Here is a 13,652-nt window from a genome sequence, read left to right as displayed (position 1 = left end):
TTCTGTTAATGTTAGAAAGTGCTTTAAAATAACATTTATGGCAGCTGATGGAAATCTAGTGAATCAGGAAATTACCTGGACAGAGGCTGTTTACATTATCATCACTAGTTGTTTTTAATCCAGTGTATTTAACAACTTTTAATGCATTAACTTTGAGACATTTGCTGTGTATATTGAGAACAGTTGCAGTGTCAAAGTTAGACATTATATCTTAAAGTACAAAGTGTTCGAGAACATCTGTCAATTCATGCAGACTGTGCAAGTCATTACTGGATGCTCACTCTCATGTCCTCAACTGTCTGGAGGCTTTCTCTTTTCTTTAACCTTAACTAATCCTGCTGGTATGAAAGAATTGTTCAGTCTTTCATAGAAACGCCCTGCTGCTTGCTCACACAGATACACCCATTGCCATCCACTTATAGTTAATGAGCATGAAACAAACAATTTACTTGTTCTGTAAAAGGTTGGGTGATGTGCTTGAGGGAGGTGTATAGGGGTTGTTGAAGCCAGACAGAGAGAGAGAGAGAGAGCGTTACTTGGGACCTTAAAAATGAAAAGCTTATGCCTCAACTTCTTAGTGACATTTGCCTGAAATAAGGGGATGGAAGAGAAGAAAGGAGCGATTAGTTTTTATATCACAGTACTTAAATTCAGATCATGTTGGAGGTTAATAGTGTGAGATTGCGGCAGGTGAAATCTGCGTCAGCATTATAATAATCAGTTCCACTGCATTAAAGCAGGACATTAAGTGACAGTGAAAGTGGGTCAGTGTCAAAAAAAGTGATTTAAAGCTCATTCTACTTTTGTTTGTGTGTATGTGAACATATGTTTATATAATTGAGTTCCACTCTCAGCAGTTCAGTTTCCTCTTCTTAATTCAGACATGTGCTCTATTCATTAACCTGGGCACTTTGCTTATTTGTGTGTGTTTGTCTGTTTGTCTGTATGTCCCCCTCCTCTAGTGATGCCAGCCTCACAGACGTCCTGTCTGACTCGGAGGAGTGTAATTTGGGCAGTCTGGACCATTTGGAGCGCGGCAGCACCGACACTCTGGCCAATGGCTGCCGAGCCGACTATGAGGCGGCCAAGAGGCTCGCCAAGCGCCTCTATCACCTCGAGGGCTTCAAACGCTGTGACGTGGCCAGACACCTGGGCAAGAAGTGAGCATGCACTAACACACACAAACACAGAAACACAAGAGCACATTGTCTGCTAATAGACTGAGAATTCACCACAATCTGGAGAACATGTTTAATTTTTACGTAGCTGTTCAATATATATGAGACGCAAAGACTCACACGAAAAGGGATGTAAAGATCCAATGTAAAATTAGACATACACATCATCAGAATATGCTTAATCTGTAAAGCGGTGTAAAAAAACATTTATATAACACTATCAGTCACTGCCACGTTGATGTGCTGATTCATTCTCTCTCTCTCTCTCTCTCTCTCTCTCTCTTTCTCTCTCTCTCTCTCTCTCTCTCTCTTTCTCCCTTTCTCCCTTTCTCTCTTTCTCTCTTTCTCTATTTCTCTCTCTCCCTTTGCAGTAATGACTTCAGCCAACTGGTGGCTTCAGAGTACCTGAGTTTCTTTGATCTCTCTGGCCTGACTCTGGATCGAGCCCTGAGGTAAATCCATACACTGTAAATAAAAAAGGGTAAAACACAGTCAGCACATGGTAGGGATGAGTGTGACGTAAACGTCCATACAGACGCGTGTGAGTCCCTCTTCACGAGGCATTAGCTGTGTGCTAATCCAGCGGCTGTGTCGGGAACAGTTAGCCGACTGACAGCTGCGGAGTGAATCACTGCCTTGTACCTGACGTTTTGCTGTTTCAAGGTTCCTGCCCTCAGTGCCAGGGTGTCAACATGTGTACACATCAGACAGCAAACTGTTCAAAAAATAACACGAAACATACTCAAAGTCCTGCATTTGTTACTGTGTTGTTTGAATTTCCACCAACGTTTGTTTGATACTAGACGTGACAGTGTGGTTGGTATTGCTTTCAACAACTTGTGTGTGTGTGTACTGTGTACGACATTTTGCCATTTATCACAATGAATGGTTAGTTGTGAGGTTTCTCAAGAAATGAGGCGCAGAACAGAAAAGTGTGGGTGGGAGGTAAACATCGTGAGTGGGTCAGCACAAACTAACCTAACACAATTCAAAGCTCTTGTAAATCCTATTCATCCTATCCTGTTCACTGAGAAAGTAACATAGAGCCAGAGAGTCCATTTTATTTACTGTTTTGTTTATGTGTGGTTAATTTTTGTAATTTATTCAGGATATTTTTAATATTTTTAATTCTCATTCAAATGCTAGACTGAATATTCTTTATTGTTATTAAGTTTATTGTTCTTCCAAAGGATGAACTTGCATGATTATGCTATAATATTATTATATCAGTGGTAGAAAATGGTTTAAAAATGACAACAACATTTACCAATAACATTTATGGCAACAGATAATATTGTCCAACAAAATGTTGTTATAGTGACAGGTCTACTGTAAAACCTTTTTAATAATGCACATTAAAGCAAGTTAAAGCTTTTATTGCACAGTTTACAACTTTAGTTCTCTGAGAATTTTGTTTAATCATTACATTTATTTGTTCAAATTAATTTTAAAAATGCGGGTGGGAGTGTTGGCGTCATTTAAGATGTATTGTTGATGAATCTGTTCGTTGTTCAGTCTAGTAATAAAAATACTAACTTGTCCAAGAGGATGTGTTCACGTCTTTTCATCCAACCAAACATTCAAATGCCCAAAATATATTATTTGCATGGAATGACATGTGTAACAGAAGATATGGTGATTTATAAAATAAAGTGCAAAGGGATTTCAACATCAAACAAATTATTCAATCACCTTATAGCAGTAAACTACAGCAGCTGTTGCTATTTTTCTCTGAGTACAATATTTCTTAATGTCAATAACGAAGCTGTTAGATCAATTCTCAACAGATCTCATTTACATTGATTAAGTCATGTATGAGATGCATTACTTGGAAACATTTGACCTTGTGTTGTTGTTTATGTGACAGAAACTTCTTAAAGGCCTTTCCACTGATGGGAGAGACCCAGGAGAGAGAGAGGGTCCTAGTCCACTTCTCCAAACGCTTCTGCCTCTGCAACCCACACACATCCTCCTCAGAAGGTCAGAGCAGTGGAGTAATAGCATAAAAATACATTCGAATTATTATAAACTGTTATGTAATGTGTGTTAACATTTACTTAGCTTTGACATTTGCTCCTGGAGGCCTTAGGTAGTTGTAATAATAAATATTGAAGACTGAAAAGCCTCATAACAGATTTTATAAACGTAATGAGTCTGAATATTCTAATGTAATTTGACCAACAAGATAAATGTGCAGGTTGCACCAGTTACTTTACTTTTTTGAAGTTTGCAACTCATATGATCAGGATATTTATAAAACCATTTAACTTTTATTTTTGCTTATGCATTTACTTTAGCACCTGGTGGTCAAACGACACCAAAGTAGTAGCTCATTCATTGACACAATGTTTGTGACAATTTGTTGCAATTTGTTGCACACAATTTTGAAGTATTTCCCAAAACTTTGCTCCTTTAATGCTCAAGTTCTGATTATTACCACCTTTATTTTATTGTTAACCCCTTTAGAAAGTGCTTATTTTTTATTATTGCCTTATATTGAATGAAGCATGTGTGACTTAAACATGTGAATGTATTTAAAGGAAAACACTGAGGTTCAATGCAGCTATGCAGATGTGATTTGTCTCTGCATTCATCATGAAGAAATGCGTGACATAGCATTTAAGTGTTTGTGTGTTTGTGTGTGCGTGTGTGCGTGTGTGCAGTATGACATTTAACAGACCTTGACCATTTCCCTCTGCAGATGGAGCCCACACATTAACCTGTGCTCTCATGCTGCTTAACACTGACCTACATGGACATGTACGTACTGAACTTCCTTATCTTTTTAATTCAGCAGGTCAACTTGTTTTCTAATCTGCAAATAAAACAACACATTAAGACAGTTCGTTGTAAGAGTCAGCATTACTCCATTCACAACTTCATTCCACTCATCCATGTTCTTTCCCTCTCTCTCTGTCTACCCTTTCCTCTGTCACTCTCTATCCATCTCCCTTCTGCGGCCTACTTTCTGACCTGTTTGTGTCTCTCCTCTCCTCAAATAGTCTCATCTGCTCAGTTTTAAACTGGAGCACTGTGGTCTGGGCAACACAACCCTCCACAGTATCATTGGTCCTGCTCTCTGGCTTTTCCTCGACCCTCCTGCTCTGTAGTACTTCTAGAGAATGTCCCTCCTCTAACTAATATCCTGTCTCTCTTTTCAATTTCCCTTCCCTCCTTTTCAAACCCTTCCCCCTGCTAACCAAATCTGGTCCCTGGTCTCTGTCTGCCCCTGCAGGTGGTAAGTATACCTATAGTCCTAACATCTGTGTCTCCTCCTGTCAGTAACATCACCATTTAAGTCAAACCTTTAAATGAAGAATACCCTTACATTCATTTTTAATCATTGCTATTCAGTGACAAAGAAGCATTTGGGTATATAAATATTTTTAATGTTCAGTTGCTGAGTTTGCCGATGTAAAAATGAATTGCAGTATTGGTACCTACATTACAAATTATTATTATAATTATACTACTACTACTAATAATAAAAAACATTCATTTCATGATATAGGGTTTTGGGGGTTTCACAGATTACTCAAGTAGTCGATTATCAAACCACTAGTCGACGAAGTGCTTCATTGTAGACTAGTTGTTCATCTGTGGGTTTAGCAAGGTGCAGTAATGAAGCAGCCAACAACAAATCTGCTGTAGGGGGCGCAAGCATGACAAGTCATAGTTGTCATGCTTGACCTTATCACTGAAGTGTGTGTGCTAAAGCAGCAGACATTTTGATAGAGCAGGAGCCACAATGAAACATGGTTGTACGACCAGATTCACATGCCCTGCTAAAATCCACAGTTTGGAAATATAACATAAAACCCTCAGCTGCAATATATGTATAAATCTTTACCCACTTACAGCTAACACTAGCTACAGCAGAGAAAGCGATGAGAATCCTCAATAGAGTGGACCAACATATCCCTCTCTAACACGCCTCCTACGATTTATTGATCAGCTGCTTATTTAAGGAATGGTTTACAGACACTAATGCAGTAGTCAAGAATCTCCTATGGGTTATAGAAATCCTCATTTTGTAACATAAGTAATTGGTATATTAAGAGTACATTGTCCTGCAGCGTTTACATAAATGAATTTAACTGAGTAGTTCATCCAGATAAAATAAAGCTGTTACATGTTTGTGGTTATAAACTGAAATATTTTGGGTGTGTAATTTTCCTAGGAAAGAGCTGTAACTTGGCCTCATCAGAATAAAATGTGAATAATAAGGCCACAAACCAAATCAATGTTTTTCTATGAGGGGTGAATCAAATCAGTTTCAGTTCCACATCTGTTGTTTGTTAAGGTTAAAGAGCTGCTTCATGCAGAAAGACGCAGTAATACATCCCCTCTAATGATATATTATTATTAGATGCATCATAATTAGAGGCTAAAACACAAAGAAAGGTGTGGAAATCTGATACTCACAAAGCTCAAACTGAGGCCCAACCTCACCCACCACCACTACTATTAGACCTCCTGCAGCATATGAGCGCCATTCAGTGGATGGTTGCAAAACTGCATCCAGGTCACTGCAGATATAAGGGCTGAAATCATCAGGTGCTGGAATTTGTCAACGTCTGTGAATATTGTGCCAAGCAAAAACATTTTCAATTTTGCTGCATGTGCACTCAAAAAGTTCAAGGCAAAAATTGAATTTAATCTTTTCGTTGAAGTGTCCTAAGCCTCCACAAACCAGGAGTTTGGGGGTTCAATCTCAGTCTAATTCACATGCCAAAGTGTCCTTGGGCAAGATACTAAGCCCCAAATTGCCCCTGGTGGCTCTGCATGCAGTGTGTGAGTGTTGTATGATAGAGAAAGTGCTGTACCTGGATGCACTGTGTGAATGTGGGTGATAATGGATGAATGGCAAAACTGCACTGAAAATTGCTTTGATTGGTCATCAAGACTAGAAAGCGTTCAATAAATACATACCATTTACCACAAGTGATTGTTTTGAATGTTTGTTTCTGTTGGTTTCTCCTTACCTCAGAACATTGGGAAGAAGATGTCCTGCCAACAGTTTATCGGTAACCTAGACGGCCTCAACAACGGCAAAGACTTTCCCAAAGACTTATTAAAGGTACAGATCTCTTCCTGAGAGAACACGGCTAAAGCAAAATCAGTCACCTTCACCCTTTGTTTGTCTCTACATATTCAAATTAACAATGAATTATGGCTTTGTCTACACAGGTTTTATACAACTCAATCAAGAATGAGAAGCTTGAGTGGGCAGTGTGAGTATATAGCATTTTGTTTATCAACAGGAAAAGTCTTTAGCCTTTGCGAGTTTTCAGCAGTAAGTACCTTTGCATATGTGCTACTTAGGTTTATCTGAATGAGTGTTTGTGAATCTGCAGCGAGAAGGAAGAGCTGAGGAAGAGCCTGTCGGAGCTGGTGGAGGAGCAATGCGAGGGCGGGTGTAAACGTGTTACCAGGGTAACAGACGGCAATAACCCTTTCATTGCAATCCCTATTTTCGTGAACGCCGTCACCTACAAACACGGAGTGCTGACCCGCAAGAGCCACGCTGACATGGATGGCAAACGCAGTGAGTTCATCTGTAAACACACACACACACACACACAAGGTTGACTTTTGTTACCAACTTCTCAATAAAGGTAATACAAAAGATAGTTAACAGAAGAGTTTTTTTTATCACCTTGTCCTCTCCCGCAGCCCCGAGGGGACGCCGCGGTTGGAAGAAGTTCTATGCGGTTCTGAAAGGGATGATCTTGTATCTCCAGAAGGTACGTCCTCAGCTCCGTTACCATAGAAACACACTCCTCCACCGCTGTCACTGCGGTGGTGGAGGCTTCTAGCTGCTCTGCTGTGTGTGTGTGTGTGTGTGTGTGTGTGTGTGTGCTACAGAGAGTGTTAAGAGAGGAAATGAGGCATGGCTGCTGTAGTGTGTGTTTGTCTCCCCCTGCTGGTAGGAAGTCTTCACTGTCCACATGTTCTCGAGAAACTTTCAACCAGAAATAAATTAAGCAGCCTAACACTGTCTTCACTATATTTTACTATGTATTTGTGTTTAAAGCAGTGTTTTCTCTAATATATACTCTTCAAATACACAACAAGTGAAAACTACTCTTCTTAAGGTCTCAGGCCTGTTTATGCTGTCATGTGCAGCCATGATGTTATGAATGAAACATAACACCATTGACCCACAATTTCTCTTGTCCTGTTAGGATGAGTACAAACCAGACGCTGACATTTCAGAGGTGGACCTGAAGAACGCAGTGAGAATCCATCACTCGTTAGCCACTCGTGCCACTGACTACAGCAAGAAAGCCAACGTACTGAAGCTAAAAACGTCAGACTGGAGAGTGTATCTGCTGCAGGCCCCGTGAGTAGCTCAATCCATCACTTAACAAACTATTTAAATTGAATAGTGGAATTAATCTTGTGTAAATTGGATACATTTGTCTTTCTGGTGATAAAAATGTCTGCTTTGATACATAGATCATATCTAAAAAGGGCTTTGTGTGACATTTCGACATAGACTAACTTGCAAGTTCCAATTTTAGGAATAAAACCCAGAAAAGTGTTTTTTAATGATACAGTTTAGATTTTGAATTTAGGCACACAATAAGAAATGTTCCATCCAAATGAAAATATTAACAGTATTTTATAATAAAAAAATCTGCAAAAGAAATTGCAGTAAATTTGTGTTTCATTATAGCAAATATCAGTTTGTATAGATAAACAGAAAGTGATGCAAATTCTCCATTTGGCAATAATAATTGCAGAAGAACAGGGTGATCTCAAAGTGACAATCATAGGGAAAATCAAATGGTATTTTTCGTCTCTTCAGTGGATGTTTTAATGTCACAATCAATCTGTTTCCTTTACGCATTGTTACCTTTTCCTTACAGGGAAATACCAAGATTGGTGATGTTTTGGTATTTCTAGTGTGTTTCACTGTATATTTTTATGCTCAAATTGAAAAGGTGTATAAAAACAGATGGAAACCCACCTAATGTCAACATGGTGATTGAAAGAGATGACCTAGAGATAATATGATAAAGTATAAACTACTCACTGTGAATTGGACATTGCAACATTGGAACATTGCTTTACCTGCCTTCATCTATTTTAATCCTCCAGATGTTTTGCTGAAAATGTACAACTAAAAAGAAAGCAGAGTTTCATTCTCTAATCTCACTTCCTCACTCATCATTTATCACCCTCTCATGCTCCTCTCTCTCTCCCCCCTGTCTCCATCCAGGAGTGAGGAGGAGATGATGTCCTGGATCTTCCGGATAAACCTGGTGGCGGCGCTCTTCTCAGCCCCAGCGTTCCCTGCTGCAATCGGCTCCATGAAGAAATTCTGTCGACCAATCCTGCCTTCTCAATCCACCAGACTCAACCAGGTACACACACACATACCCACACCCACACACACACACACACACACACACACACACACACACACACACACACACAGAAGCAGTTGTCATACTCTGTTGGTTTATACACCACTGCTCTCTAGATATAAATTATACTGTTGTCAATACTACAATCAATAACCACAGGTGATATATTTTATAGATTATATATATTATTTATTATTCATTGTACATTTCTCTGGTATACCGCTGCAGCATGCATAATACTTACAAAAAACTGCACAGAGTTGGACAATTTCAAGTTCTATTTGTGTCTGCATACATACGTTTTGGGGCTTCCTGTTTTTATTTTTTCCTCTGTGCGTCTGTTGGATTGGTGCAGGACGAGCAGCTGCTGAGTCACGAGAACAAGATGAAGCAGATGAGCCTGGAGCTGGAGGAACACCGGAAAAACACGCCCTCAGTTGACCCCAAAAGCCGGGAGTGGGAGGAGCACAGGCTCAAAGAGCACTACCTGACGTATGAGGTACAGGCTCTTTTCATTGTTTTTATTTTCTATCCAGAAAGCAGCCAAGAGACTCAGAACCAGGACAGATGCACATTGTCTGAGGTTTTCTCCACATATGTGCTATTGTGTTCATATTAGAGCTGTCAGTTAAACGCGTTATTGACGGCGTTAATGCAAACCCATTTTAACGGCGTCAATTTTTTTAACGCGAGATTAAGGCACAGCTGCAGCTGCAGCTTCAGTATCTGTGTTCGCCTCCAGTCTGACCTGCTCTTGCTTTTTGTTTTAATATTTCGCAAACTAAAATATATATTTTTAAGCTATTGTAGCGTCCCCGCTTACACAGGACACGGAACTTCTTTGTGGTTTAGTAACTTTTATTATCCTCTACACGAACATGTGCACTTCTCGCTCTTACTCCGTCCCTCGCACACATCAACAACACTTCACTTCCTCATTGACCCCCGATCCCCAAACAACCCCATCCTATTGGTCCAAACAGTCACATGTCCCACCCCGACCCCTTCACTGACCCTCAGGATATCAGAGTGCTCCTTCAACACAGTGTTTTACTGAACTATGTCAAAACCAAACATAAACATAAACCCAGTCCGTTACACTATTAGGCTGCAGCTATATGGTTTTATTTATTTCAAAATAGGGTACTTCTTCGCTTGTCTGAAAGCAAAGAAGTAGTACGCTTACCTTTTATTGGTTACCTAACTGTTACGGTTCATTGTTTCTGAAATAAGAGGCCTGACTGCTATATTCACAGCAAACTTGAAAAAAATAAAATATTAAGCCATGGTTTAACTGCACTATAAGCTGAGTCCTTGTTTACCTGAAATGTGCACTTTCTAATTTTATTTCATACCGCCCTGTTTGGCAATGTTGTTTTTCAATAAAATAAAACATTTGCATAAAGCAAGCCAATCCACTTTTCCATGTTGATAAGAGCATTAAAACGAAAGTAAAATTATGTAAAAAAAATTTAGAATAGATAAAAATTTGCAATTAATGATTAGTGAGTTAACTATGGCATAAATGCGATTAATCGCGATTAAATATTTTAATGGTTTGACAGCACTAATTCATATGTTTATTGAGTTGTTTTTTTTACTACTATTATAGCAATTTAAGTGTTTGTAGGTGCCAGTCTTGATATTTGTGCCTCAGCTACACAAATATTGAGCAAAACCCAAAAAGAGTCACTGGTCTCCTTGTTTTGACGTTTGATTCATTTTCTTTTGGTCTTTCCATATTAAAACACACATTTCTCATGCTCCATCTCTCCCTCTCTGAGCAGAAGACTCGGTATGAGACGTACATCGGCCTCCTGCAGGCCAAGCTTCGTGCTGAGACGGACGACCTTGAGAAGATCGAGGCGAGCGTGATGGGGGGCCTGATCATGGAGGGGGGCCTGGCCGGCCGCGAGTGCCACCTCCGCAAGACGCAGTCCTCCCCGTCCATCAGCCAGGCTCACAGCGGAATGAACGGAAGAACCGCTGAATGCACTACCCCAGGACCGAGGAGCTGAGGGGAAGGAGGAGCAGGATACGCCATGGCCCACAAACCCAACGTCCCTCTAAGCCAAACAACAGTAGTTTAATAACTCCTCACTGGGTTCTTTGTTAGTGTTCATCCCTTTTACTTACAGTAAGAGAGAGTGGGCAGGGACAGGAGAAACATGTCACTGCCCCTCCCAGAATTGATCAACCCCCGGTGATAGGTGTCTGTCTTTGAGCAATAGATGAAGAGGATGAAGACCCCACCCCCCCGATCCCCAACGAGTGACCCTGTCAAACCTCACTTCTTTGAACTTTTGTTATTGCACATGAAATCGATCATAACTGTGATCTCAAAACCTTCATCAGTATTATTTTAAAAACTCTGAGCGATGCAGCTGTCTCTTGTTGACACTTTTTTTTGTTTTCGTTATTAGCAAAAGTTTGAGTATTTTATTACGTATTAGTTTAAGGCCAGAAAGAGAACAAAGAAAGAGACGGACTGCTTTCTGTCCTGTCCTTTATCAGACAGAGACAGTCATGGACAAGGTGGACATGGTACTAATGTAGCATTTTGGCCTTTTTCCCACCCATGTAAACACACCCCAGCCCCTCACAGGCGTATGTATGGACCTACAAGTGTGTGAAGACACAACATATCTGTTCCTGGAGTTACGAAAAACTCTCAAGAGAACTTCTCAGAAGGATCGAGTCTCTGCCATGTATAGCATATTTATTTATTTATTTAATTATCCTTTATTCAGCCCAGGGAGAGTTAACATAGAGTGGACACTCCACTGTCACAGTCATACAGTTACATACAGTAAATCCCTATACATAACGGAGCTGCCACGTGGATCCATGGTTTTAACTGAGCTGCTTCACCAGAGAAAGTGGAGGTTGAGTGCCTTACCCAAGGGCACCTCGGCACTAGCTGTCACACACTCGTCAGAAAGAACACAAGTCTGCTTACGTGAATTTTGAGCTGCCGCTGCCCCTAGATACTGACACGTATCCAATGATTCTCCTCTGAAAAGTCTAAAAATGATGTGAATGAATGAAAGCACTGTGTCATTTATCCCACAAATGTCTCTTCTTGTCTCAGCTTATACATAACAACATAATGCTGTGTGTGCGGTTTCTAAAGATTGACGTGAAGTGCAGATCAGGAACCTGTGGGTGAGAGGTATACAGTGTGAGTGGGTCATCTTCTGTGTGTGTGGGCATCTGCTTGCTTTTTACAGTAGATGAGATGTTGTAGCTGTAGGCGACAGGAAGAAGTAAATATAGCAGGGTCATGTCTGAATGAACAATATATTGAGCATGTTCGGTCAGAAAGTGTCCACTGGTCTTATTCTGCTGAACTGAAAACCCGGCCTGGATCTTTCAAAAGCATCTTCAGCACAAAGGCAGCCGTCATTTGAGCCTTGCATGCACCCAGCTGTACAGGAGTGCATTTGTTTGCATGTACCTTCACTGCACTTGACTCAGAGTAGAACATCAAGTCAGAAGTTCCAGACCTCCGTAACAGTCATGTTATCCTCCCTATTATAAAATTGTGTACCGGCATTCAAAGCTGTTATTGTAAAGTATTACAACTACCTAGTGTTGCTTCAAACAGAAAACGACAACTTCTTTATTTACAACACGTGACATGGACCTATTATAGCTTGTTTGCTTTTGTATTGGACATTTCCTGGTACTGGTGGTTTTTCCTCCTGCTGCCATCATTCCCTGCAGATGAAGATGTTTTTGAGAAAACGGGCCCCGGACTGGCTGATTGGAGAGTGTAGCAGCAGGACTGCTTGGGCTTAGCGTACTAAAGTCAAGAAACCTGTCAGCATTCTGGAAAGCAGAGAGGAAGAGTAGCAAAACAGCTCCACATGGGTGACGAAGAGGAGGAGGAGAGACATGTTTTTTAAGAAGAAGAGACTGGTTAGGCTTTCTTAGTAGGACCGCATCTGGCAGCCGAGAATAGGCAAAACAGACGTCCAGCTCATTTTTCCAAGGAGAGGAACACATGGAAGGGAACGTGTTAAATGTTCAGAGGAGCTGGGGATGGGGTGGGAGGGATGGCTACGGCTGTTTGTGAGCACCTTAATTGATCCTTACCCCCTCCACCACACACACACACACGCACACACACACACACACACACACACACACGCACACACACACACACACAGACACACACACAAACACATACACATACATGCACATACCTCTTTCTACATAATTTGTTTATGACACAACTGTAGACCTTTGAGCTTAGTCCCCCCCCTCGCTCAGCCTCAGCGTGGCACAGAAGCAATTACCAGGGCTGTGGATCCACAGTGAGAATAATCACACAGTATCTGGACGCCGTGCTTCTGCTGCTTCGAATATCATATTATTAGTGACCAATGGGGTCTGAGATCCCTTTGAGACTTGGCTGGAAACCTTGGAATCACAACTGGAATCCTTGAACTGGATCCTTGTACAGACCAAAATGCTGAAGCAGAGCTGAGTTTTGAGAGAGGAAGTATCGTTTTTATAAAGCTGTATCGATAGAATAAAACTGCTTTCTTACAGGGAGACTTCCCCTAATAGTCACTTTGCCTGTTGTGCTAACCATTGTTTCCCAATGTTCTAGGATAGGCCTGTGCCGTAATATAGGATTGTGACAAAAACAGTTATTGATTGTTATGTTTATTTAAAAAAAATGACAACTACGGCACTTTGATGTCAACAATGGATCTTTCTGTTGGTTTTGTTTGTATATCTGAACTGTTTTTGACAGGATGCTCATACTATGTAAAGAACATATTTACTGAATATTTAGTCTGTGCTTCATAAAGTAAGCTTTTATACAGATGATGGTGGTTGTGATTTATTAAGACTCAGGGGAAAAGCTTTGCTAAACTGGGTGTTATTGAAATCTCGGATATTGTGTGGATAATAAGATTTTTTGAACTTTTTCTTATTCCTAATATAGCACAGTAGACATTTAGTACAATGGACAATTGCACTATTAAATTGCCTGCAGTCAGGAGCTCATTGCCACAGACACAATAAGCTGAATTTGTAAGAGCCTACATCACCTTTACAGTATGTAACACAGTGAGGAGCTCAG

At 40.5% G+C, this 13,652-nt stretch overlaps 1 protein-coding gene across 2 annotated transcripts in view; it reads left to right on the top strand.

Moving 5' to 3' along the window:
• psd2 (pleckstrin and Sec7 domain containing 2) overlaps nt 1-13,391 on the top strand; it is a 39,077-nt gene extending 25,686 nt beyond the window's left edge. Inside the window, exons 4-15 of one of the 2 annotated variants that reach the window (XM_061079002.1) lie at nt 963-1,160; nt 1,550-1,630; nt 3,046-3,158; nt 3,880-3,938; nt 6,169-6,258; nt 6,369-6,412; nt 6,536-6,726; nt 6,855-6,925; nt 7,367-7,524; nt 8,407-8,551; nt 8,910-9,053; nt 10,342-13,391. In XM_061079002.1, coding sequence (XP_060934985.1) covers nt 963-1,160; nt 1,550-1,630; nt 3,046-3,158; nt 3,880-3,938; nt 6,169-6,258; nt 6,369-6,412; nt 6,536-6,726; nt 6,855-6,925; nt 7,367-7,524; nt 8,407-8,551; nt 8,910-9,053; nt 10,342-10,572 — 1,525 coding nt within the window. In that variant the 3' untranslated portion in view covers nt 10,573-13,391. Of the gene's footprint in view, nt 1-962; nt 1,161-1,549; nt 1,631-3,045; nt 3,159-3,879; nt 3,939-4,180; nt 4,411-6,168; nt 6,259-6,368; nt 6,413-6,535; nt 6,727-6,854; nt 6,926-7,366; nt 7,525-8,406; nt 8,552-8,909; nt 9,054-10,341 lie in introns of those variants that run through there. The other variant, XM_061079003.1, reaches the window with a different exon arrangement.
• Nucleotides 13,392-13,652: the final 261 nt, after the last annotated feature.

The sequence above is a fragment of the Limanda limanda genome, chromosome 10 (assembly GCF_963576545.1).
Source record: "Limanda limanda chromosome 10, fLimLim1.1, whole genome shotgun sequence".
NCBI classification, from domain to species: domain Eukaryota; kingdom Metazoa; phylum Chordata; class Actinopteri; order Pleuronectiformes; family Pleuronectidae; genus Limanda; species Limanda limanda.
This window is presented reverse-complemented; position numbering and strand designations above follow the sequence as displayed.